The sequence below is a fragment of the Sorex fumeus genome, unplaced genomic scaffold, assembly GCF_029834395.1.
Source record: "Sorex fumeus unplaced genomic scaffold, SorFum_2.1 ptg000122l, whole genome shotgun sequence".
Classification (NCBI taxonomy): Eukaryota; Metazoa; Chordata; class Mammalia; order Eulipotyphla; family Soricidae; genus Sorex; species Sorex fumeus.
Window position 1 is genome coordinate 56100931 of NW_026606179.1, and position 27752 is coordinate 56128682.

Consider the following 27752-nt stretch of genomic DNA (forward strand, 5'->3'; position numbering starts at 1 on the left):
TCACGGTCCTCCCGTTGTTCATCGATTTGCTCGAGCGGGCCTAGTAACGTCTCCATCATGAGACTTGTTGTTACTGTGTTTGGTATATCGAATACGTCATGGGTAGCTTGCCAGGCTCTGCCGTGTGGGCGAGATACTCTTGGTAGCTTGCCAGGCTCTCCGAGAGGGGTGGAGGAATCGAACTCAGGTCGGCCATGTTGTCTGCGTGCAAGGCAAATGCCTTGCCCACTGTGCTATCGTTCCAGCCCTGTCTCAAGGTAATTCAATAAAATTAATAAAAAGAAAGAGTTTATAAATAACTACCTATGAGGCTGTGGAGATGACTCCCAATCTAGAGTATATGTTTCACATACAGCCTGTGCTCCCTTGAGCACTGCTGGTTAATAACAATAATAAATGTACGTGTCCCTAAACCTTTTATTGCCTTTTATTTTTTCAAAGTCATTAACATATAGCTTGATTTTATTTCCTTTTTAAAAAATTGGTGTGTATGGTATAGTTTCTGCGGCTGTTAGTTAATTTCAAAAAGTCCTGTGGCTTATTGATCTGTGCTTTGGTCTTTCAATGTTTGGATTGTGAAGATGGCTTTGCTGTGATGGATGTTACTAGAAATTTTGTGGCTCCTTTGACACGTACCTGAGGTTCTCTAGAGTGGCACTGCCCACCATTTTGCTTACACATGACAGTCTAGTTTTTGTCCAGCATTCTTAGATAGGAAGCAAGTTTCCTGAGACCAGTGGCTCTTCATAGAGATGGTCCTAGTTTCCTAGGACCATCCTAGGATGTATTTAAACAAAATTACATAGGTTCTGTCTGTGAACTTGCTGATCTTTCCTCTCCTCCCCAGGACCTCCCTCTCCCCCTCTTCTTCTCTTTCCATTTCTTTTTCTTTCTGTTCTTTTCTTTTTGTTCCTTTTTGTTTCTGTGTGTTTTCTAAGTGATTTAAACATGGTTTGCCTTTTTCTTTATTTTCATTTTCCTCAAGCTGGAATATAAACTGTATGCTTTCCACACATACTTTCTCTACATTTTGTGATTTATAAAAAGGGAGCGGAAGGTAACCATACACTCTTAGTTTTTAATATGGTTAAGTTTGTACATTCCTAAGTATATAAATTTACTTATAAATTCGGCATGCTAATTAAGTATATTTTTGTTTCTTGTGTAAGTATACCCTTGTTTGCTTTGTTAAGTAAATCTTTTCTATTGCAAATATCATTTCCAGGAGGTTTTCCTTCTTCACTTTCATGTTCTACAGTCTTTTAATTTTGTTTTTTTCCTTTCTTATTGAACTTACTAGACCACCATAGACAATTGCACAAAAGCAGTTGGCCTACTGGGAGAACCTAGCATTTTTGGTTAAAATTTTTTGATTGGTTTGTGTGTATGCATGTGTTCCTCTTGCGTATGCATGTGTTCCTCTTGCGTATGCATGTGTGTGTACGTGTGTGCGCGCGCTTGTGTGTGTATGTGTGTGTGTGTGTGTGTGTGTGTGTGTGCAGTGGGGGCCACCCCAGCAGTGCCGTGAGAACTGGGGAGTCTGGCATATGCTTCACTCCTGGTGCCATCTCCCTAGTCCTGGTTTGTTTACCCACTGAACCCCCGAGGACTGTCAGTAATATACTTACCTGGATGTTGGATTTTTTCTCTTGCCAGATGGTTGTGATGAGCCCCTCGTGTCTGCCTTGCCTCAGGCATCATTCAGCGGTTCTTCTGAGCTCTCCAGCAGCCATGGCCCGGGATTTGCCAGGCTAAACAGAAGAGATGGTAAGAGCTGGCTTTCTGCCTTCTGATGGGCTTAGAAAGATTCTTACTAATGACCCACTTGCCTTGGATAAAATCATAAGTGATATATTGTAAGCAGAAGCAAATTGCTAAATAATGAAGTGATCCCAGGGTATACATGATCTGTAGAATTGGTTCTGGAGTGGCAGAGGACGTGTCTTCTTTTAAAACCTTTTACCAAGGGCCAGAGCAGTAGTACAGCAGGGAGGATGTTTGCCTTGCATGTGGCCAACCCAGGTTTGATCCCTGACATCCCATATGTTCCTCCAAGCCTTGCCAGGAAGAAGCCCTGAGCAAAGTCAAGTGTAGCTCCCAACACTCCCTCCCCCCCAAAAATCTGATACTATCACTCAGCACCCAACAAATTCAATTTCTTCTTTCTGATGACCTTAAATTTCTTTAAAAATTATACTTATTTCTACAATAGAATATAATTACTTTAAATGGTAGTCATGGACATTTAATTGGCCCTCTGTTTCCTGTTACATAAGAAAGTTTGCATGAAAGAGTAACTTTAAAAGATGAGCATTATTTAGAAATAATAATCCCTTCGTTTGTTTAATTCTCTGTGTGGATGACATGATTCTTTCTCCTGCCGAGGAATGGGAACTTAATAAAGCTCTCAGCTCCTTCAGGGATATGTGATTCATATTGTTGACTCTCTCTTAGGTAACTTGAGTTTGATTGCTTGAATAATGTTTAAAGGAAAGTGCAGATAATTAAACGACGACTCACAGTGGAAATAAGAGAGAATGAAAAAGGCTGCATTCAGAGACAGCCTCATTGCAGTCTCTTTTCATCCTCTTCCAAGGCAATAACCGTGTACCCTACAGTTGACCAAAAGGGGCTGCGGCAGCGATTACAATTTTCTTTTATTTTTGGGTCAGACCCGGCAATGTACAGGGGGTTACTCCTGGCTGTGCACTCAGGAATTACTCCAGGCAGTGCTCAGGGGACCATATAGGATGCTGGGAATCAAACCTGGGTCGGCCGCATGCAAGGCAAATGCCCTGCCTGCTGTACTATCGCCCCAGTCCCACACACAAAAATATTTTTAACTACCATAAAGTAACGCCACTGACATTAGATATTATTGAGACTGGGTATTACTCATTTACATCGCCCTTCCCTCGTGCCATCTTTCTGCCACACCTCTTAATTTTTTTTTCTCTTTGGTACTCTTCTTGGAGCTGCTGTTGACTGTTTGAGCACCTGAGCATTGAGCAGAACAGATAGATGTTGTGTGCGGATGTGTCTGTCTGTCAGGGTTTTGGCCATCTGGTACACATTACAGATATCTAACCCTCTGGCTTGATTTTACATAGAAATTTGTTTTAAAGTGTTACCCTCATTTTCTTTGAGATAATCATTTATGTGCATTTCTGACTCACCTAAGTACCCCAGTGCAGAGTAAGACTGGAAATGCTGACCTCTGCGGCCCGTGACTGTATCTCTTAGACACTGCCCCTGTATTGCTCTCATCTTCCACTGAATGGGCATCACTGGCCACTCTGTCTCTCTCTGTTTTCAGATCTGACTTCTTGACTCCAGGCGAGGGAGCGCGCCTTGCTCGTGGGTCAGTCTGTGGATGGCCTACAGATGCTGTTAACTCAGGTGCCACACTCGTCTCAGAACAGGCCCTTCACTTTGTGCATCTTTTCAAAGCAAGGCAGAATTTAGCATTTACTGCACTCCATTTTGTTAATAAAGATTTCATAGGATTTGGCTCATTCAAAGAGCTAAAATTCAGGGCAGAAGAGAGCTCCACGGACTAGAGGACATAGTGTATGTGCGAGGGGCTTGTGGCATGAGTCAGTCCCTGGCACCACCTGGTCCCTGGGCACAACCAGGCACAACCTCTGAATGCTCAAGTCAGGAGTAACCCCTGAGTACCGCTTGGTGTGGTCCCAAACAGAGCAAAGAGATACAAATCTTAGTTTAAAAATGATCTGGATTTCATTTGTAGGGGCTCCACAAGTCACCCAAAATGTGTTATTAATTGGATCAAATAATATTTTTCATTAATTTTTCTATGCTCATTAGGAATCTCCATCAATGGAACTCATTTTCATTCTTAATTCGTTTCTATGGCTCTTGGTGAAACACAGTATCAAACTTCATGAATCTAATTTGCATGTTAATGGAATAGAGAAACAAAACAGGATCATTTTAATTATCTTTTGCTGCTTGTCAACCTACTTGATTACGTTTTTTTTCTTTTAGTTTTTCTTTTTTCGCCCTATTAATTACTTCAAACGTATACAAAGGGACGTCAGGTTCTGAGTGATTTATTAAAGGCCTTCTATCATTCTTAGCATTGCAACTTTCCTTGTCGTCAATAAGTGAAAGCAGTAAATAGAGGTCTCCTGGTATCAGAGAAACACAGAAGTACCTCTTCCCTGTGGGATCTGGAAACCCAAAGGGAGTTGTTCTAGGCATGAGGGAGGGATCAAGTTCAGCATCCCACTTACTTCTGTCTGTGAGTTAAGAATTGGGGGCGCGCTGGGGTCTCTGGAGTGGGGGGTAGGAGAGCAGGAAAAGGCGTAATTAAAGATAATCATTCATTTTCTTCTGGTAGGAAAGAAGAGTGACACTTTTTAAATATATGTGGGGATAATTTTGCCACTTACATGCTATTGTTGGTTGAACTGCATCTTTCCTAAGGATACCTTCAAGTTTTAGCCCCCACTTCCTGGGAATAGTTTCACAGACATGATTGGGCTTATGTGAGGTTCAGGTGTAATCAGGTGAGCTCCAGATAAGCTCCTCCGAAGAGAATGAGACTAGGAGAGGGAAACAGAAGGCCCTGGGAAGGAGGAAGCAGATGTTGAGATGATGTAGCTATGGACCAAATCAGATCAAGGCTGAATGGCGACTACCGGTCAGAACCTCACAGAGACAAGGAAGGGTTCCCCTCCAGAATAACAGAGAGGGTGCAGGCCTGCTGACGTCTGGGTCAGCGGCATCTGGCCTTCAATTTCTGTGTGAGAAGAAATTCTGTTCTTGCAACCCATGTGAGGGAGACTCTGTTCCAGCTGCCTTGGGAAGCGAAGCCAAAGTGCTGTTGACTCAGTGATTCTTCTGCACGTGTGGAAGCTGCATCTCAATTCAAACCTGAGCGATTTCATAACTCGGAGGAATCTAATCCCAATTTGACTGTGAACAGCACAAACAAAAACCAATCACTGCCTCCATAAAGGCGTGGAATCTCTCTCTGCTTTTACTTAAGAGTTCCAGTGATTCCGTGTCAGTGCAGTTTGGATTATAAGACAGGCAGCGGAAACTTTCCCTCTTGGCAGTGTGGAGTTGAAAGAGTTCATCCAAGAGCATTCTTAGGACCAACTCTAAGTGATCTGTAGACGTACAACTGTTCCTGAGGTTGCGATAGAACCCGAATGAAAGATTTTATTTTCCCATCCTTGGGAAATGAGCTACTGAAAGCAGGTAGAATTGTGCATACAGGTAAAATAACATAATATGAGGTTCAGAGCCCAAGAGTGCAACTTCCACCTTGAAATAGAAGTTCTTGCCTTATGACTCAAGATGATTGCACGTAATTACAATTTTATTGACGGTTTTTAGCGGAGGAGTGCGCATCACAGCCATACAAACATTCAGTTCAATTAGCAGTAAAAGAGTTGAGGGAGGGATTCTGCCACTTGAGCCCTGAGCACTGTAGGGTGTGGCCCCAAACAAAACAAAAACAAATCAATAACCCGCAAAGATCACTTGAGATGGAGAAAGACTCCCTGACAGACAGCAGTGAAGGGCCAGAGAGCCCGGGGACAGACCCTCTCCCAAGTGATGGCGCCCAGAGGTTCTGAGCTGAGAAGTCTTTAAGTCCAGTGTTTGCAGTGCACAAGGATTCTCAGAACCAGCTCCATCTGGGGCTGGAATGCACGTCATGTTCCAGAAGTGAGCTAGCTGTCAGTGAGCTCTACTTCCTTGAACGTCCAGGGAGCCTCTCTATAGCCAGGTCCTTCTCTGGTCTTGCCTTTTGCACACCAGCTTATACTGAGGTCCTTATGTCACTCTCTGCTGCCTACCACTTAGCTTCATTGGGGTACCTCCCTGAATGGGTCTCTTGGGTTCCTGACAATCTCGGCGCCTTTTGGTGTTCATCTGTTAGGATCATTACTGTCAGTTCATAATAAGCCGCAATAAATAAAGTCATAGTACAGTACATAGTAAAGTCAAGTACATAGTAAAGTCAAGTCAAAGAGAAGACATGTGTGCATGCAAACCTTTTTCTACACATGCCTAAATTTAGAGCGGATTGCATCCAGAACCAACAGATCTGGAATGTTCTCTGATCTGTAAGGAAAATATTTTATATACCATGAAGAAGTTGAATATTTGCAGTATTTCTCTTATTGTCTCTATTTTTCTGTTGTTTGTTCCTATTTAACCACAGCTAAAAGCTTTCACTCCAAATGCTTGCAGAGTAATGCTTTTTCCCTGCTGTAAGACTTTGCTTCAAAATTGGGCATTTATCTGTAGAGAAGTTAGCAATTGGATTAATTGACAGAACAACTCCCTTTCCTGGATTCTCTCATTCTTGTGAGAATAATTATAACATTCTACACAGAAGTATTTGGCGATCCTCACTGCCCTAAATCACTGGGCTTGTTCGTGTACAACTCTTCTGCTTAAATTAAAATCCCAGAGATAAATTCCCAAGGTATGCATGATGTATGTCAGTGCTTAAGAGGACAGATAGGTGTTTTTTCCCCCTGCTGTTAAACATAGTGCATAAAATTTGGTATAATTATTGCATTTAAAAATGAAGACATTGATATACTTAATAACCAACACTTGGTGAGGAACGACATATCCATCCTGTGGAATTTGGTATGTCGGCAAGTGGACATGGCTATCGAAGAGATTTGAGTAGATGTCATGGATAATCTTCTCCATTGCCGTTCTGGAGGATGTGATGGATCCATCAGGGCATCGGAGGGCAGTCATCTTGGTCTTGTAGTTGGCAAATATGTCATTCCCAACGTTCTGCCTTCTGAAATCTGACACGCCATTTCGTCAGTAAAGAAACGAACAGCACCCGGCACAGACAAGGTCAGACCTGAACACCTGAAGAACCTGCCGTCAGTACTCATCAATACACTGGCTCGGCTCTTCACACGCTACCTGTCTGAATGCAAGATTCCGTCCCAATGGAAAACCAGCAGGACCGTACTACTGTTCAAGAAGGCAGACATCCATGACATTGGCAACTATCACCCGATCTGCCTATTGTCTGTCATCTACAAGTTGTTCACTCGAGTCATCCTAAATAGGATTGGCAGAACACTAGATGAAGGACAACCATGCGAGCAAGCAGGGTTCCGCAAAGGATTCAGCACCATTGACCATATCCACACGATAACCAAGCTCATTGAGGTTTCTCAGGAGCTCAAGATGCCGCTCTGTTTAACGTTCATTGATTTAAAGAAGGCCTTTGATTCTGTTGAAATGGAAGTGGTCGTTGAAGCCCTAGCCAATCAGGGCATTCAAGCCCAATACATCAAGATCCTCCGTGAGCTGTATTGCGGATTCACTACCAGGATCTCACCATTCTACAAAGAAGTAATCATTGATGTCAAGAGAGGGGTTCGGCAGGGTAATACCATTTCACCAAAACTCTTCAGTGCCACCCTCGAGAACATCATGCGACGACTGGAATGGGAAGGAATGGGAGTGAAGGGAGATGGTTGGCAATTACACCACCTCCGCTTTGCTGATGACATTGTTTTAATAACACCAAACATCAGCCAGGCGGCACAAATGCTGGCCGACTTTGACCGCGAGTGTGGAAAGGTAGGACTACGGCTGAATCTTATGAAGACAATGTTTATGAGAAACAGCCTCGTTCCTGATGCCCCATTCGCTCTCAACGGAACGACCGTCTCCGAATGCAACAGCTGTGTGTACCTAGGTCGAAAAGTCAACATGACAAATGACCTGGCACCCGAGCTGCGCAGGAGGAAGAGAGCGGCTTGGAACGCCTTCAAGAACGTCGAAGAAATAGCTAAGAGGACGAAGAACCTCCGGCTCCGGGCACACCTCTTTGATTCCACTGTTCTTCCTGCATTAACATATGCCTCAGAGACCTGGGTCCTAAGTAAACAGGATGAGAATGCTATTCAGGTCTCCCAAAGAGGAATTGAAAGAGCTATGCTTGGAATATCACGTTTCACTCAAATGAGAGAAAGAATCCGGAGTTCTGACATCCGTCGAAGATCAAGAATCAGGGACGCTGTCTCATTTGCCAAGGTGTCAAAAATCAGATGGGCTGGTCACGTAATGAGATTTAAAGACGACTGCTGGACTAGAGCTGTTACTGACTGGATTCCACGGGATGTCAAAAGACCGCGTGGCTGCCCACCTACCAGATGGTCAGACTTCTTCGTCAAGATCATGAACGATCGGTTTGAGGCTCTTCATGTTCCCAGAGCGAACAGATGCCACTGGGCTACACTAGCACGCTACAGGGACAAATGGAGACGTTACTGGCGCCCGCTCAAGCAAATGGACCACTAACGGGAAGTTAAGTGATTAAGTGATTAAGTAGTGAGGAAAAGGGTAAGAGATGAGTTTGGTACAGGACTGAACTATTCTGGAAAAGAGGAGTGTGTTTGGCCTGGTGAGTGCAGGTCTGAAATGTATGGGTAAAGTTCTCCAGGATTGGGGAGGTAGTGGAGAGTGAGTCTGACAGTGAAACATCCAGAATTTTCTGTGGTGAGGATGATGTGATCTCGCCGTCTTCGTTATAGGCCCCTCAGATGTACAGTTCTGTTTTTTTTTGGGGGGGTGGGGGTCACACCCAGCGATGCTCAGAGGCTACTCCTGGCTCTGCACCCAGGAATTACTCCTTGCGGTGCTTGGGGGACCATATGGGATGCTGGGGATCGAACCGAGGTCGGCCACGTGCAAGGCAAACTCCCTACCTGCTGTGCTATTGCTCCGGCCCCAGATATACAGTTCTTAACATGGAATGTGAAGCCTCTAAACCCAGCGGAATCCCATGGGATCTGACAGTGTCACCTCTACAATCACAAAAGACCAGCCCGACTCATTTCACCTCCGCTCGCCTACCTGCTTCTCTCTTTAGTTCTCTTGACAGAACAACTGACACCATTTAAGATGAAGAACCAGCGCTTTGGCATTCAACATCCTAGGGATCAATTCCTGGCTTAAATGCCTCTTATTCACATCATAGGGTGGAAAAGATCTTGCGTCTCTGTGCTCAAGTTCCCTAGTTTCTTCAGCAACGTTGAGGGGTCATACTGCGGTGACCTCACTGACAATGAGTGTGGCATGAACGTGTGGTCACAAGAGTGACACAAGCGCAGACCCCAAAGATCGTTAGCCAGTTTTCAAAGTGATTCCTTGCCATTTGCTTGTCTTATAGCATCCCTGGGCGCCGGACCGAATATAGACGGTAATTTATGCAAAGGTAATCTTAGGGCATTCCAGCATCAACATAACTCTGGTAGCAAGAGTCGATTTATTGCCAGTTAATTATAAAGCAAAGTAGGGTCGTGGAATTATGGTTGTGTTTTATCTGTTCATCATTGGCTTGAAGTAATGATAAAACATTCTCAGATGTCCCCAGAGCCTGTGAACTAAGGTGATCCGATAGTTTTATTTAAGCCCTTTTTATGTTTTTTTGGCAATTGGTTTTTGAAGTTATAAACAAGCTCACTAAGAGATTAACATTTTGATGAAGGTTGGGAAAATGAGGTTCCAGATCAATTTTATGGTCAGTGGTGTGTCACTTGTGCTTAGAGATGAAAGTGTGTGTCCTGGCCTTGGGAAGGTGAAATAAAAATGAGTGAAGATTTACATCTGATTTCTTGATCTGCCCGTATCCTCTATTCATTAAAGCACAGGAGAGGCTGCTGTCACTTTGGGGACTAATATAGAATCACTCCTATTCTTCTATCGATTCATTTGATTTAACACGGGAGATGATTGTCCCCTGACTACAGGTACAGGCTCTCCCTTCTGGGATTGCTTTCTTCAGCATGCCTACCCCTACCTGCCCCAGGCATCCCATCTTCAGTGCTCATAAATCAATCTGGTAATTGATGGTGATTAAAAATGCTAGTTTCAGAGTCATGACAACAAGACTACAAAATTGTGGGTAGCCTTGAGGAATGACTCTCTTTCCCTTTGTCTCCCTATTGAAGTATGTGGCTGAATTTGCGTATCACCGAGTTCTGTCTCTAAAGACACTGCCCTCTTTTACTCTGTGATAAAGTCATGTTTTCTCCTTTCCCTCTCCTCCTACGTAAACTTTCAGAGCAGGACTTGTGGCTTTTCAACAGGAAGGTGAGGAGTAATGGAAGACAGTGTGTCCTTCTGAGTCCCCTCCAAAGAGAAGAGGCAGAGTGCCCCCAGCCTAGAAGGCAGCTTTGGGTACAAACCATAGGAACTCAGCTTGGAAAGGGGATCCCCTGAAATGGATACAGTTTGATCAATTAAAATCTGCTAAAAGTTGTAATCATCACTAATTTGTCACTCTCATTTTTCTGCACCAAATATATATATATATTCCCCCTCCACACGACTGAGTAGGAAAATCTCTCCAGGAAATGCCTAGAATATAGAGTGAGTGTCTTCCAGAATTCTGGTTCTGGGTTTTTAGGTATGTCCATGGTTTTGGGGTGGCTCCCAGGAGAATATGGTCAGGGTCTGGAAGAAGCATTGTAAGGAAAGGGGGGAATTCAAACATCCCATAGCCCACCCAAATCCCCAGGAAATCTTGCTGATGGAATTGGATCTGAAGACTTTGTGCACTTAGGAGCTGAGTCTGGTGGGGGGCCAGTGGTCTGATTAATATAGAAACACTCCTGTCTTCGATATGCCAGACACAGTAACAACAAAGTCTCCAATGGAGACGTTACTGGGCCCGCTCGAGCAAATCGATGATCAACGGGAGGGCCTTTACCTTTACCTGTCTTCGTTAGTGGGGTCTGCTATAGTATTCACTGGGTGGCCTAGCCTATGTCTTTTTCTTTCTTTATTTTGTTTTTCATTTCTGAGTCTGGTAAGCCCATGAGCAAGGACTCCTGTGGAGAGCCCATTTGGGGGGCTGTAGACAGCACCTCACTGTCCCTCTGTCATGCAGATCAACCTTCTCAGATGCTGGCAGGTAGAGAGAGAGGAAGATCAGTAACTGCCTGATGGCAGTTAAAATTGACAATATGTGTGAATATGTTGTGTAGAAACACATATATAAACATGTACTCATATAATTTGTAGCTTCTAAAACGCTGCCTCCAGTATCTGTAGAATACACTCAGTCTTACACGGTATACGTAAAATATTTATTTAAATTTATTCTGGGTCATCAAAATGATTTGAATACATCTCCAAGGATTTAAATCATACAAAGTAAGTACCCTGGGTACAGTTGAATTAAGCTGGAAATCAATAATTAAAAAATACTTAAAAATCTAGAAAGGTGTGGAATTTAATTAATACACTTCTCAACAAGAAATCTCAGTGGAAATTAGAGAACATTTTAACTCAGTGATAACAAATACTTTAGGTCATAATTGTGAGATGCAGCTTAGACCAAATTGATAGCCTTAATTACACATATTTTGAAAGAAGGAAGGCTAAATATTAATGAACAAACTGGTGCCTGCTTTTTCAATTTCTTCAGAAATCAGAAAAAAAATCAGATTAAACACAAAATAAGAGGGAAAGAGAGTGTTAATGAGATGCAAAAAAATTAGTAAGACAAAAATAAAACCAGGATATTTTAATGAACTTCCTGCTAATAGTGTGAAAATTAAAATTAATTGAAAAATATTTTTAAGACACAGTCTAAAAATGATAGCCAAGGAAGAAAACAAAATAAAAAGTTTCCCTTTTTTGGGTAAAGATAGTAAAATCTTTAATTCACATACTCCAGCAGAGAAAAACTAAGGTTAAAATTCCTTCAAATGTGAATGTAAATTCCTCCCAAACGTGAATTTTTCTTATAAGGAAAATACAATTCTAATTTTCATATTCTCTTCCAGAAAACGGGGGGTGGGGGGGAAGGTCAAAATTCTCCCCAACTCATGCTATGAGGCCAGCATAACCTTGAGTCCAACCCTGTCAAGGACGAACAAGAAAGGGAAATTAAAAGCCACTCTCATGAATATAAATGCAAAATACTCTAAACAAAATATTAGCGTCCATGTGTGAAGGGAGTTGGCCTCTGCCTCTGAATGAGGAACTGCATCTCCCAGGGATCTGCACGTGAGCTGGAAACCTGCTGGGCCATGCCATTGAGGAGTCTCAGGAAGCTGGGTCCTGGGGCTTTCTTGTCAGTGTGTCTCAGGGATGAGAGCCTCTCCCTCAGGGAGGACAGAGCTCTGGGTGAGGGTCCAGCAGAGAGAGCGTCTCACAGACAATGTTGGTAGATAGAGGTGCTGTTATGTCCTGACCTTCAGGAGACGCTTTGTCCTCCTGGTTCGATCCCTTTCTCCAACCCTGGCTGCCTCAGGCCCAGGAGCATCTTATGTTGGGCTGTTCTAGTACCTGATCCTTTATTTTGTGCTGAGCACTAACTCACTCTCAGGGAACTGAATGGTGGGCACGTTCAGTTCTTTTGTGGACTGCCTGATGTCTACTGCCTACCTGTGGGGCTGACTTCGACCAGTAGAGGATGGGAGATGATGGATAAATGCATTTGTCTTCAGGATGGGGCCTTCTGATTTCCCTAAAAGGCTGTTCAGGAATGTGAAACTCAAATCATTCCGAGTTTAGGTCTGTTGCTACCTGTGTTGCTCTGTAGCTCTCCATTTCTGTGGGCTGGGCGCTCAGTGTCACGGGGTTTGCTTCCTGTTCCGCTCTCTGGGTTGGTCTGCATCACTGTGTCTGCAGAGACAGGCAGACTTTAGTTCATTGAAGCAATTTAAAGGCTGCTTGAGGAGTTCACAGCTAGAATCAGTGCCCCTGAGCCCTGCCTGGGTAGGAATATGTGTGCTGCCTGCCAGCCCCCTGCTCTGGTGGGCATCCCAGCTGAGGGGGGCCGAAGCTGTATTACAGGATCATGACAAAGGAATCACATTAGGTGGGTCTGTGTGGGGGGCTCTAGTGGGCAGACACAACTCTGAGTAGGCACACGGCTACTGAACAGTGGACACAGGCCCCCGTGAGTAGAGAGAGGTTTGGGGACGGACCTCTCACTGATGACTCCAGCCCACCTCTGGGATGGGCCGAAATGCTCCCCACTGCAACTGGGAGTTGCTAGAGCCCATTTCTAGGACTAGTTTATGGTTTTGGACCCAACTTGGAGTTCTACTGGCGGGGGGATCGGGGTGGGTGTACCAGGTTGCTATTGTCTCTGGTGGGACCCTGGGAGGGCCTGTCCTGATGTTGCCACCTTAGTGTTGTTGCTAAGATAACAGGAACAGGGGTTCCTGGGAATAGAAGTTGGAGATGATGGTGGCCTATTTGCCGTCTTGTAACATGACATCATACATCACCTGTCCACCTGCCTGTCTGTCTGTCTCTATTATCTGTCAGTCTTCAAGTTAGAATCGATCTGTAATTTATAGTCTTGTTTCCTAAATGAACTTCCCTGAGTTGTACCGGAAACTCTTTTATGAGGCAGTTCCGTCAGTCACGGTCATGGTCCTCCCATTGTTCATCGATTTGTTCGAGTGGGTCCAGTAACGTCTCCATTGGAGACTTCTGTTGTTACTGTGTTTGTCATATCGAAGTAGCTTGCCAGGCTCTGCTGTGTGGGCGAAATACTCTCGGTAGCTTGCCAGGCTCTCCGAGAGGGGCGGAGGAATCGAACTTGGGTTGGCCATGTTGGCTGCGTGCAAGGCAAACGCCCTACCGCTGTGCTGTCGCTCCACTTGGCATTTTTGTAAGAACTTTTCTATGTTTCCCCCCCCCAAACAGGACTTCATAGCAATTGTTTTTACCTCCCACATCCACACACACACACACACACACACACACACACACACCAGGGGGAATCATCAAGATCTTTAAAAATTCATCTTTTCTACAGAAGGTTCAGCTCAAATCACTTTGGAGGGATTTGAGTGTTCTTTATTATTTTTCTTCCTATCTTTTTATTTGCTATCCCCTTTAAGAACGGACACATAATGGAATTAACAATAGAAGATAAAAGCAGACATGGAAAATTGACAGTATAATTGGTCGTATAAAATATGACCGACTTCCTAGACTGCATAAAAATATCTGTGTAGAAATGAAAAGGAGGATCAGAGGCTCCAGGCCAAGAGGAGAATATTTATGTGGGTTTTACTAAAGCTTCATCCTTGACCTTGGCATCGTGCTTGCCCTTCCTGACGAGCTGGTCAGCTGCCAGCGTCTCTGGAGGAGCCCTGTGCAGACTCTGTGCTCACATTTGTGCTGAGGAGAAAGATGGCAAACAGTCTTCCTTCTCGCCTCTTCGGCTGCCTGCTGGAATTTTCCAGCTGCCTGCTAGAACATCTCCTCGACTGCAGAAGTTGAACATATCACTAAGGTCAACATATCTCCTCCAAGTCACCTTCAGTTCATCGTCATTTTTCTCTTCTCCTTCCTGCCGCTTGTATTGATGACCATGACTTAAGGCTTCGAGGTTCATCTTTTATTTCTCCTTCCCTTCTCTCTCCTCCTGAAGATGATTATTCTGTGTTTTCATAGTTTAAAGTCCCTCTCCTTTCGGTTTTTTTTCCTGGCTCTGAAATCAAAAGCTGTTCTTTGTTATTTTAAATAGGCCCATATCTGGACATGCAATTTGGAGGCTTGCCTCAATAAAAATACATTTTAGAGTATGGTTTGGAGCTTTTTTCCTCCCGCATAAGATTTTGAACCCTGCCCTGTTGTATATATGAATGTGCTGTCTAAAATATGACTGATGGTCTGCAGTGTTTATCAGATAATTTGGCTTATTGTGAAGGAAATGGAATAAGAAACGTGCTCAAGAATTTCACAAATTTAACTGTTAGATAACTTATGAATTATCAATCATTCCCCACCAGAGTGTAATTTCACTTAGCTTCATTGATATGAGAAATTATATCAAATATGAGTAATAGAACTCATATTTATTCCACAAATCTTAAAAACCTAACAAATATAAGACATAAATGCTGAACTAATTCTGCGTTAATTGTTAGTACAGATACATAAAGAGCTCTTTGGGGCAGAAAGCACAAATCAATGGGTGGGGTGGTCTGGGAGGGTGTCAATTGTTCAATCTTGGTAGTGGAACATACAGTTTGTAACTATGGAAATGATTCTGCTCTGAATATTTGTGAATTTCTAAGAGAGCATGACTTAAAAGTTCTGTCACGGGAAGCAAATTGTACTATGGATGATCGCAAATGTTCACTAGATTACTTAACAGTATATGCAAATATCAAATCCTTGGGTTGTAACATCAGATCACACATCATAAACCAAACTGAAATGTTATATGTCAATTATACCTCTGTGAAAATAGAGTATGTCTTTAGAATTCTCAGGATATAAACCTGACACTTAATTGCTTTATGCATGACATTGAGAAAGGAATTTAGTATTGTAGACCATTTTGAAAGTGGAAAAAATAGAATAACAGAGAGCCAAGAGATAAAACAGGAATTAAGGTGCTTGCCTTGCGTGTTGCTAACCCCGGTTCAAAATCTATGGCATCGCATATGGTCACCCCAGCACCCACAGGCATGATTCGTGGACTAGCCAGGAATAAACTCGGAGCACCCTGTGACCTCCCAACCAAAAAAAGGGTGGGGATAATGATGATATCTACTTTCCAGAGGTTTAATAATTAGATTATTATGGCAATATTGTGTGTGTACAGTGCTAAATTTACTTATACATTTAAATTATTAATAATGATCATCCATTGTTTGTTGAGACATAATTTACATAAGTATTTGCTTTCCTTCTAGTATTTAATTATGTGACATTTATAATATATTATAATATATTATTATGCAACCTGTAATAATAAATTAAAAATTCACTATCTTATGAAAACTAAGTGACATTAAAAAGTAAGAAACAAGAATTTAGGATAATTAGAAGGGGAAAAACTATTATTTTAGTACAAAATATGAACTGAGTGTGATGACTGCATACAAGCAACTGTAAAAAAAAGATACTTCATAGACAAAACAAAAGCATTGAACTTACTAAACAAAGACTTAAAATAGCTCTCTTCAAATATGTTGTAAAGCTAAAGAAAACTAGGGAAATGAGATTTCAGCAAATAGAGGATACCAGAACGCTATAAATGATAAAAAGCAATTAGTGTTGCTTTTTATATTATGAGCCTTCCTAATGAATGATGGTAGAACCACAAATGCCAGCAAATAACATTTCCTCTTAGCAAAACTTCATTTTTATTAGTTATGTTTTGCTTGGGCAACAAAGTAGCCTACGCCAGTTGTGAAACTTTTCTATCCAAAGACACATAAGCTATTATTTTTATTGCTCTGGTTGGAGAGGAGGCAATGTTTATGAGAAAATCCCAATCAAATCATGATTTCCACAGTGAAAATGAAAGAGCTTCTTTGATTTTCCGGTGACAAGCCCCCTCCTTCCTATAGGAGACAAAATATCAACTTTTCTGTAGTGCTGGCCTTGGTGACTCCGTAACACTAACACACCGTGTTTGGAAAACACCGTGGATCTTGACCAAGGCAGTGCCCAGGGGGTACCATAAGCTGTATTCAAAGAGAAGGGTTGTGGGTCAGTAACACTTTTCTATAGAGTCTGACCATACCGAGGTCACCGAAATGTGAAGGGCTAGAGTTCTTTCCATGGGCTTCTACACAGATGTGGGCAGTAGCTTGTTTATGCACTAGTGTGTCCCTAAATGTTGGAAAGATTAGCCAGAATTCTTTCATGATTATAAAAATCATTCCTCTAGAGACTATTTCTACATTCTGAACCAGGTAAGGAGACCTCCCCCCGACACACACACACACACACACACACACATACACACACACACACACACACTCACATACTCATGTCCATCCATCTGTGCTTGTCTTTTGCCTCCTCTCCCAGCATGCAGAAACCAGCCACCCAATGCTAGGAACATGGAAATTCCTGTCCATCACAGGGACAAAGTCCAGCAGCTACTTTTTAGGTCTAAAATGTGAATGATTTGAATGAGAGAGATGGAAGAGGCTGAAGGAGCAGGGGAATCTGGAAAGAAGAAAAACGGTGAGGACTGAGCAAAGTGGGGTGGAACCAGAGTACAGCGGGTAGAACTGGTGCTTGCCTGGCAAGCAGCCACCCTGGGTTCCACCCCCAGCACTCCATGTGGTCCCTGGAGCCGGCCAGGAGTGATCCTTGAACACAGAGCCAGGAGTAAACCCTGAGCACAGCTGAGCGTGGACAGGGAAAAAGAATCAAAGAGGTGAACAAGCAAATGTGAGGACTCCTTTGCTCCCAGGCCTGCGGAAGCTCCTTATAGGGAGCTTTGAGGGATGCTTGGTTCACACACACACACACACACACACACACACACACACACACACAGAGAGAGAGAGAGAGAGAGAGAGAGAGAGAGAGAGGAATGTGAAAATGGGTGGGGGGTTGGGCAGGAGAGAGTGGATGCTTAGAGAGGAAACGCCCAGAAACTCCAGAGATGTTCTGGAAAGAAGCCTGCGTGTTGCCAAAGTGAGGAGGCCGTGGCCTGACTGAGACCCCATAAATGCAATCCCACGGCTTTACTGCGACCCCATAAACAGCCACCCCACGGCCTCACTGGGACCCCATGAGCATCAATCCCAAGGTCTGGGACTGTACGGGAGTCGCCAGGCAGCGTGGATGGCGACAGTGGTTAGGGAGTGAAGCGGCCACATGGGTGGACAGCATCACACACGGCTGAAGGGAGCCCATCAACCTGTTGTTATCCAGAGTCACATGTGGCTCTTCCGGACTCACCTGCAGCCCCTCACGCCTGCTGAGCAGAGGTTGCCTGTCCAGAGGTCACTCAGGGGAGAAGATCTGGAACCTGGTTCCCTCTCCACCGGAGGAAGGAGGAAGGTGGGCACGATGATCCCTGCACGCTTCTGAAAGCGGATGGTGATGGAAATCTAAGCCCGGATTGACTGAGTAAGCCTTGAACTGGACCAAGTTCCTATGAAATGATTAGATTGATTTTTTTTTTTTTACATAAGACAGGGTAGGCGCTCAAGGGAGAAAATTAGATTGAGTTAGGGGGGAAAAATGCACTTTTCATACCTGAGGCTGTAACCGAGAAATTCGGAACTGCAATATGATTCCAACTGCTTTGCTCAAGTAGCTTATCTGAGCTGTGGTCAGTAGCCTGCTGGCTTGTGAGGACCCACTGCGACAGCTCTTTCCAGCTCAGCCTTATCGAGTCCGGAGCTTGAAATCTGCCACGGAGGGAGCATTTACACCACAGGAATTGACAAATGCTGTAAAGCAGCACTTTCCCCTTAGAGAACAAGTTATTAAACACTTAGCAGCATGCCACTTACCTGAACTTATCTCTTATGAGCCAAAGTGTAATGATATTTGGGGAAAGATGTTAGACTTTTTTTTTCCCTAAAAATTGGACTGTGATGCCAAAAAAAAAAAAACCTCCAGAAAAAACAAAAAACCCAAACAACCTTGAACCAAGAGTTTGACACATTCCCAGTTCCTTGCTGTTTACAAAATAAATCTCTAAGTGTTATTTTGTTTATTCACCATGATCAACAAGGTTTGTTCACAGTGTTTCAAAAAACATGCTTCCAGGGCTATATGGCAAATCTGAGACTGTATTTTCTAAGCTGGGGAGAGCTCAGAGAGCTGCATGCATGCTTTGCACGAGGGAGACTGGGGTTTGATCTGGGGTACTACATGCCTCTCCTGAGCACTACTGGAAATTGTCCCCGAGTTATGCCAGATGTGGCCCCAAACTGTCCCATCTGCCCCCTCCCCCACTTTGAAGTGAATGTGTATCCTCAGTTGGAAACATTCAGATCACCAGCATTTGAGTGAGACTGCCGGCTGACTTTATTTTTGATTTTATGCTGAAAGAACATCATCTCTCTCCAGTCATTAGGGGTTTTCAATCAGAGTATCCAGAAAACTCCAACAGAGTCACAGGATCTAGTTATTTTTCACCACTTGTGGACCTGAAAGGTTGTTTAGTTTAGTAAATACCAGGAGCAACACTCAACTGGCCCTGAATTACATCTGCGCAGATCAACTGGTCCTCATCCAACGGGGTCCAGTTTTCCCAAGCAAGAAGGCAGACTTTGTCTGCCGGGGAAAACAGTATGACTCATCACGAATATTACTAATGATCCTCAAGATTGTATATTCTTTACCTTGAAAAGTGTGGCTGGTCTTTCTCCTTTTAAACTCAATCTCTATGAAGTGGTTACCCATCCCAGCGCCTCTCGCTCACACTGCAAGTTTGTCTTTCGTTTTCCCAGCTTGGAATGAAAGGCTTTGAGCCACGTGGCACCACTCCCGAGCTTTCTGGCCTTCGTGCCTGCTGCCCTCTCCATGCCCCCACGTTCCTTCAGTCCAATTACTGCCATGCTGACAAATGTGCCCTGCATTCCCCTGCCCTTGTGTCGTTCCTCTGCTGGGGACGCTCCAAGCCTTCACTGTGACCTTTCAGAATCTCTGGAGCCTACATCAAATGTTTCCGGTCCCTCTCATCACTCAGCCAGCACCACTCACCGGATGCAAACCTTCTTGCCCTTACTCTGCCTCACTTCCCATGTAAGACGTATCACCTGTGGTGTGTTGTCACTCTTTCCACCGGAGATGCATGTTAGAAGGGTGGGAACTGTCACAAATAGGACCGGGAGCAGGCTGGTCCGGGCATCAGACTGTGTTTGGTGTTCAGCCCGATTCCGCTCCAGCCCTAGGACCCTGACCTTTCACAAGTGCCTTTGTCTGCCTTGGCGGCCGTGTTTTCAGTCTTAATTAGCAAAGAAGAAGCATCTCCTTATGTTGGCTTGTTACAAGACTCCAGTGGGTGTGCTTAGCTGGCTTGCCAGCAGATCAGCCCTCCAGGCTGGCGTTTCCCAGCAGCTCTGGATGTTGTGTGTTGCTGAGGGATGTATGGGTCACATTTTGGTGTGGGTTCTTAGGATATAAATTGCAGTCTGCAAAATATGTAAATTGTGTGATGAGTTGGAACCTGACATCCTTTCTCGTGTGTGAGCTGGTGCTAAAAACCATAACCCATCTCTGTTAGGCAGGGAGGGTGGATTCCTTGTTATGAGGGATGGCATTTAGGAATGTTAAAGGTGGTGGTATTTCATAAATATCTAGCTTCTTGTGCTCCCGTAATTTTTATTAAGAATTCGAAAAGCCATACTTTTCATAGCCCCTCCATTGGTTCAATTTTCAGCATTTCACGTCTGTCTTCTCCCTAATTTGAAAAGCTATGAAGGGTGTTGTTGCGAGTATTTAGATTTTTCAAAGCTATAAAATCGAACTACTATGTAATACACACAAAACCCACAATAATTTGAAATTTAAGGTATTTAATTATGTTGACATTTTATTAAATCCAGTATTCAGCAAATATTCATTTATTCATCTGGGATTCGAGACATATTTCAGATACTCCAAAAAAGACTGATGGAAATTAATCAGAACAATTTTTTTAGAAAGGAAATGGCAAAAAATAGCATTTTGAATCCTTTGAAATGGATCCTAAAACACCTGGCATTATACTTTGTCAGAGAACAAAGCTCTTATAGCCCTTTGGTCGTTTTAAATCATTACAGGATCTACCTAATTTATTTCAGTTGCTTTTGTGTGGCCATAGTAGAACATAGCAGAGGTAACGAAAGCCTCGCTTTTATGTTGAACTGGATCCCCCAAATTTTTACAAAGTTAGATCCAGCAGTGATGGTGATACTCTAATATGGAATTATGGTTTTAATGATTAATTCAACTAACATAAAGCAGTTCTGTTAGCTCATACTACAAAGCTCTTAGATGTGACAAGCTGGATTGTCAGAGAGGCTGTGTTTGAGCAGCTGCTGAACAGGGGAGCAAGGTCCCCACTAGTGAGGGGCAGAGGAATGCATTCAGTTCAATGTGATTGGGGGAAACAAGAATAGACTTCATAGAAAAACACAGTTTTCTGGGGCTCTATGGCCAGGTAAAAGTTGTATGAATGACATGGTGCCCAAACTGTGCTCATTATTGCCAGGAGAGAAATTGCTCATTTTTCTTGGAACAAAGAAACTCTGGGAACAATCCAAAAGGTGACTGGGGACCTGGGAGGCACGTAGTGGAGATTTCTAGGAAGAGTTGATCTTGGAGCAGGCACGTAATATCCCGTCCTCTTCTCCTGAATCTGGAAAAGTAGGCCAGGTCCCCGGCTTTGCATCCTTTGTGTGCCTCATCCTCAATAACTGCATGCCCCTCCCCTGAAAATGTTGCCCTACGGAACTTGAGATTCTTGTAGCTCCTCCTGTTCCCTGCTCCTTCCATTTTACAGGCATTTCTGTTCCCCCACATTTCCCTCCCATTAACCACCACACTCTCAGCACCACCATCTAGGAAGTTTTCTCAATGACCATCCTTGACTTCCTAGCTTCCCTTGCCTTCTCCACACCAAAGATCTAGAGAACCCTACTGGGCCACGAAATCCTGCCAGCTCCACCTCCCAGGCTTTCCCATTCTTTCACTTTATTAAAACCTAATACACAAATATCTGAAACTGAATGGTTGACATAATCAGAGCTCAAAGGAAGGTAGGGATGATGAAAGGCAAAAGTTTCAATGAAAATTGCTTTGATGCCAGCATGCTCAAGGCCATTTTTCACAGGCTAGAACAGCCGCATCCATGAGTGAATTTGCTGAAAAACCCAGGTATTGAGGACTTGTGACTGAAATCTCCAGGATTACATGGAGTCAGGAATGGGAGACCTCCCCCCATCTCCCTGTGCTTCTGGTGTCCTGGTAGTCACACCTAGGAACTGCCTCTGGTGCTATCTAAGCTCATTAACAGTCATGATCTAGAGATGCACAAATAAAGCTCTCAGAAGACAGCAACATGGAACGATACACCATAGATATTTTATATGTTGGTAATCTCTCAGTCGAGGGCTTACTGGCTCCAGGGTAAGATACAGCAGTCTTCACACACTTTCCTCTAAGGATGCTTTTCAGGATCATTTTTAGCAGATTATTCATAATAAGAAATCCAGAAAAATTATTTAGGGCCTGCTTTGGGGGCAGGGTTTGAGGGTCGGGGTAAAAACGTTTGAAATTTCAAAGTATGGTGGTGGGTAGGTGTGATGGTGGTGGGATTGGTGTCAGAATATTGAATGTAACAAATTATTGTGAACGACTTTAAAAAATAAATTCTTAAAAAATTTTAAAAAATTAAGAGCAAAGAAAATCACTTTGAAAGGGGACTGTTGATCTGACCTGGCAGCTTCTATCCATGAAGAAGTTTCTATTATGGGGACAGAATGAGCAGCCAGGACTTTAAGATCTGAGTTTGGGTGACTTGAAGGTCACGTTGAAAGAACCATCTGGTTTGGGCTGGGATAAGTCACCCATGTTTGGAATATTGTTTTGAGACTTCTCTGGGATGTCTATGAATAGATAGATTGGATCTGTTCAGGACTGGAGATACAGATTTCAGAGGAAGGCCAGAGCTAAAAATAAGATTCCGGCTTCATCACTGAAAATTACAAATATTGCAGCCGTCGGCATGGGAAGTGTATCCACTGAGAATATAAAGTCATACAGCAGAGGGGAGAGTGGTGTGAGCTCCAACAATAGGGGAGAATTGGAGCTCCCTGAAGTTTGCTAAAAAGCGCCAGTCAGAGAAGTGGAGAAAAATCTGCCAAGTTGCATTGACTTGTGGAGTTTAAAGAAGGATGGTTTGTGCTAAATGCTCAATTTTTTGATAGTGATTTCTGTTCTAGAAACCCTTTCTGATTTTTAGGTGTCAGCTTATTTATTGACCTAGAGTGATGTTCTATCCATACAGACCATCTGTATGGTAACATCAAGAAATGATTATTCTTGGGGCCAGAGACACAGTACAGAGGGAAGGTGCTTGCCTTGCATGCAGTGGACCTGGGTTTGATCCCGCCATCTCATATAGTCCCCTGAACATCACCAGGAGTAATTCTTGAGTTCAGGAGAAATCCCTGAACACCAAAAGCAAAAAGCAAAACAGAGAAGTGATTATTCTTTTGCTCTGAGAATAAAAACCTTCAAGAAACTTCAAATTATATATTCATGACTGAGGCTCTACTTGTAACCCATCTGGGTATTCCTCTGAAATATTATGTCTCTGCCATCCCTATGTCTCTCGCACTACAGAAAGGAGCAGAGGACATTAGGAAGTTCGTACCCAAGCCTACACAGAATTTTCCAATAATGATCGATTTTGAATGTTTTTGTTTTGTTTGGGTGCTACACCTGGTGGTTCTCAGGGCTTACTCCTGACTCTGTGCTCAGGGATCACTCCTGGTGGGGCTCAGGATTGAACCTGGGTTGGCCACATGGAAAGCAAGAGACTTATCTGCTATACTATCTTTCTGGCCCCTAGATTTTAAATGTTTTATGGCAGGCGCATAATGTTAGGCACCTGTTGAAAAAAATGTGGGTGCTTTAAATAAAAATATGACGTTTATGACATTTAATGATTGAATTTGGCAGACTCAGTATATATTGATTTCATATTTCTAATTGATAATTTTAGAAATCAATTTGTGGAGATATGATATACAAAAGTGGCATATATTTATTGTACAGAGTTTGTAGATAAGTAGATATCCACTAATCAAGGTCGTAACCTTATTCATTCCTTCCAAAAGTTTCTTTCTACCTTCTTTATTTAAAAACACAAATGATTTTTGTGGCAAAAAAAATTAGAACAGAGAAGTCTGAACTCTGAAGATATACTCAGACACACCAAATTGAGCCTTTATTTAAAAAAAAAATTGTTCATCAGGAAAAGGATATACTGAAAGTCATAACGTTTTCAATATAACAATCCATGCTGACCCTCAATCTTTCCATTCTTCTTATCAAAAGTATTTATTTTTTCCCTATTATTATTACTGTATTGATATCATCATGCACCCAGCTGCTTGGACGCTGAGGCTGCTGTTTTTTTCGTGGCCACATTCTCTAAGGCTCACTCTTAGATGGTGTGGGAAATTGCAGGGTTATGCGGGAGAGTCACGTCATTGCCAGACGTAGTTTGAGATTGATTGGTCCGAAGCCTGACCTATATTTTTTGTCCGTCTCTTCTTATCCAGAAAGTGTTGTGTGCTCTCTCCTTCCCCCCGAAGCCTCACTTTATTACAACTCTGGGATCAATACACGCTGGGAGCCACGAGCTGTGAGCAGTGGCCTGCCAGTTCGGGGAGAGGCCTCATTGGTCTGGGAGGAAATGAGGTTGCTTTGCCAGACTTCCCTTTGATCACAGAGGACACTTCAGAATGTTCCATTATGCATGACAAATAGAGATAGAACGGAAACAAACAGCAGAGACTGGGGTGCTCTCTGCTCCTCCACCTACTCCCCATACCCTACTTCCATCCTCACAGAGCCCTTCAGATGCCTCAAAATATTAGATGCTTTTTATCTTGGTGAAATCAGGACAGTGTTTGCCAACTCCAATATAGAAACATTAGGGAGTAGGAGCGCGCACACTTAGAAGCTATTTGTTGTTAAGAGACAATGACAAAATGACAGTGATAATAATAGGTTAATCAGATTAATATGGAGAACTGCTGAGACTGGAAAAATCACCCAGCCATGCTTTTTTAGGTTTGAGTCTCTTGGCATTCTCTGCACTTTTATTTTTGCACAGACTATCCCCAAATTAAATATGCTGAAACTTCATTTGTTTAATAAGACTGGGTGAAGAGTTGACTTAAAACACATACGAATAGAAAATAATTCCAAATCATCTAAATTGATGTCAGTTAACTTGGTGAAATTAATGAAAATGGATTGCAGTTTTGATCCAAGTCCCATCATAGTGTATTTGATCTCAGTCTTTCTTATATTTTATCTCTGTCTTTCTATAAGGTTATAGAATTATAGCCCGGGTGTGTGCCTCTGTTTGTGCAGAGGGCAGGCGCCCTGCAGAGCTTGCAGGGTGCTCCGATGTTCACAGAAGCAATTCATTTGTGTGGCAAAAAGGTCTGCGGTTGATTGCATTTCCGGAACTGGATGTGTGGAGAGGCGAATAGTATACCTGCTGCTTTCTGACTGAATCCTTTTGCATCCCATTCTATAGTGTGGCTGTGGAGAATTTTTCCTATCAGCTATCTGAATCTGCATCTCCCCTAATACATGTAGATATACCTGAATGATTTTCTGCGGAGCGAAGGTACAACTACATCTGTGCTACACAGGTGGCAGGATAGTTTTTGAATGAGATAAAGGCATTGACTTTGTTTGGCCGTGTGTGTTTATATGTATTATAAGTAATACGGATACACATATGCATTGCATATAAATATACATATACGTTATTCCAATCCACATATAGTTTTATGTTGTCACAATTTACCTGAAAAGCATATTCAACAACAGAGTTGGGTATGTTAGGCACATAAAGAAGATCCTCGTAAACGAGTTTAATCATTCAGGTGTAAAATATTGATGATCAGATTTTCTCAGGCCAGTTTCAGACTTCTGATTCTGAAGCTTATGTTGGTAGCCGAGGACTAATGTGACTTTTCGGCTTTGTCAACCTTGAGCGGTTCTGAGGATTGTTTTCAAGTGGGGAAGATGCTATTCGTTCTTCAGTCCAGAGATTATTTCCTGTCTCTGCCCAAATACCTGATCACATCAAAGCCCTTTGTCTCCTCGGAGTATTAATTTAGTCTTTTTTGACTGTGTCTTCCATGGAAACGTCCTGACTCACTGATTTCCAAATTCTTCTTTTACAGAATGAGTGTGGGCCCAAAAGGAACTCAGTTCGTCCTAGCACCCATTGGGTGGAGAGGCTTCCCTAATGCATCTTGTTTGTCACGCTGGTGTCCACCCCAGGCTGTTTGGTTAGAGCTTTGTATATGATGATAGTGAAATCCGAGTGCCCTTGCACTGGTTTTAACCCTGGGTGATTGTGGACACCATTGCCAAATTCCACAGCTCTTCAATAATTCTCTTGGCAGAGGTCATCACCCTTGGCTGGCTGGCGCTACTTGATGCTATTCAGAGTCTCCGAAGTTTCTGTGAGATTCTTTGGGCTCATACCATGGGGGAGATAGGCAGAGGGAGAAGGACCATGAGAAGTCCTTCTGGTAAGCGTCTAGTTGGGCCCTCCTTTACTGCCAGGCATTGCCCTTTATTTTTTCCTAGATGCTCACCATGGGATGGTTTCATCATGGCAAACATGATTCGTTAGGCAGAAACACTAAAAAGCAAATTGTTCCGATTTTTTTTTAAAAAAAATCCAAAGCTCCACACTTATCTTGTGTCAAAGAAAAGTTGCACTGGGTTGAGTTGAACAGGAAAAATGATTTTACTCAGAACCAGAGCCACGGAGGTCAAGAGGAGAGAGAGAGAGAGAGGAGCGGGTTCTGTTAAAAGAGAAGGTGGGAGCCTGTGAAGATCTGGGCTGAGCGAGTGGAAAAGTACAGGAGAACATTCCGGGGGAAGCTGGTCCAAGTGATTAGACCATTAGCATTTTCTAATGGGTGTTTTTGGAAGTTAGACTGCTCCCCTCCCACAGAGACAGGGGAGGCGGGGGCCCATCTTTCTCGATGATTCCACTTCAGTACACTCGATTCCCGTTGAGGGAGTGACTCAGGTCCTTGAGAAAGACATCTTTAGCTTGTAAAACCAGGAAGAAGCTTGATGAAGATTTACATCGCAAGAGGCACAGAAATAATTCAGTGGTAAGTCTCCTAAATTAACTGCTCCAAGAAAAAGGAGGCAGATGCCTGTTGTGGGAAAGAAACCCTCCCCAAAGTTTCCTCTGACCAGGGAAACCTGAAGGTCCTCTGTTTTGGCCACAAGCATCTCTGACACTCTCTCCTCTTGCCTGGGAAGTTAAAATCCCAACAGTGAAAGTCCTTTTAAAAGGACTGTAGCACTGTCTTCCTGTTGTTCATCGATTTGCTCGAGCGGGCACCAGTAATGTCTCCACTGTGAGACTTGTTACTATTTTTTGGCATATCGAATATGCCACGGGAAGCTTGCCAGGCTCTGCTGTGTAGGCAGGATACTCTCAGTAGCTTGCTGGGCTCTCTGAAAGGGAGGAACCCGGGTCGGCCATGTGCAAGGCAAACACCCTACCCGCTGTGCTATTGCTCTAACCCTAAAAAGGACTAAATTGTGGAATTCAATAAAGCAAATGTATTCAAGACTGAATTCAACAAATCCCCAAGCGCGAAGTCAAAACATCTTCATTGAGAGTAGGCCATTTGCTATTTTATGAGAGTTTACAATTTTTTTCTTTTTTCTTTTCTTTGTTTTCTTTAACAAATTGGGCACCTATCAAACGACGCAATCAACCAAATGCTTGGGATTGGTTTTACACTTTTTAACTTTTTGATAGACTGTGCCCTGGCCGCGTTGGTTTTCCAATCATTTTGTGTAAATAATGTCTGTTGGGTACAAGAGAGTGACTTCCGTTTGTTGACCCAGAAGGAGTGATAGGAGGACATTTGGCTTATGACAGCTTATCATCTCTGTCTGGCTGGAGAAGATAAAAAAAAAAGGTAGGGAAGGAAAAAATGGTTTTTCAATCTCTGGGACACTGTCAGTATGCTTCTTTTGATGCATGATGTCATTTACTGAAACGGCCTGTCGTGCTGTAATCGATATAAATAGAAGCGTTTAGAAAAGTATCATAATGGGCTTAGAAAGCAAAACCAGGCAGGCCTTGATTATCATCTGAATTTCTAGACATCCTGGGCTGAAATTCGTTTTTCCCCAAACTCCTCATTTGAATAAAATAAAGCTTGCTGTGGCGAAAAATAAATTTAAGGCCCAGAATTTTGGTGTTT

General features: G+C 43.1%; 1 protein-coding gene across 1 annotated transcript in view; it reads left to right on the top strand.

The window, feature by feature from the left end:
- CNTNAP4 (contactin associated protein family member 4) overlaps nt 1-27752 on the top strand; it is a 287713-nt gene that overhangs the window by 46364 nt on the left and 213597 nt on the right. The window contains exon 2 of the mRNA XM_056135853.1: nt 1657-1767. Within this exon, the coding sequence (XP_055991828.1) occupies nt 1657-1767 (111 nt within the window). The remainder of the gene's footprint in view (nt 1-1656; nt 1768-27752) is intronic.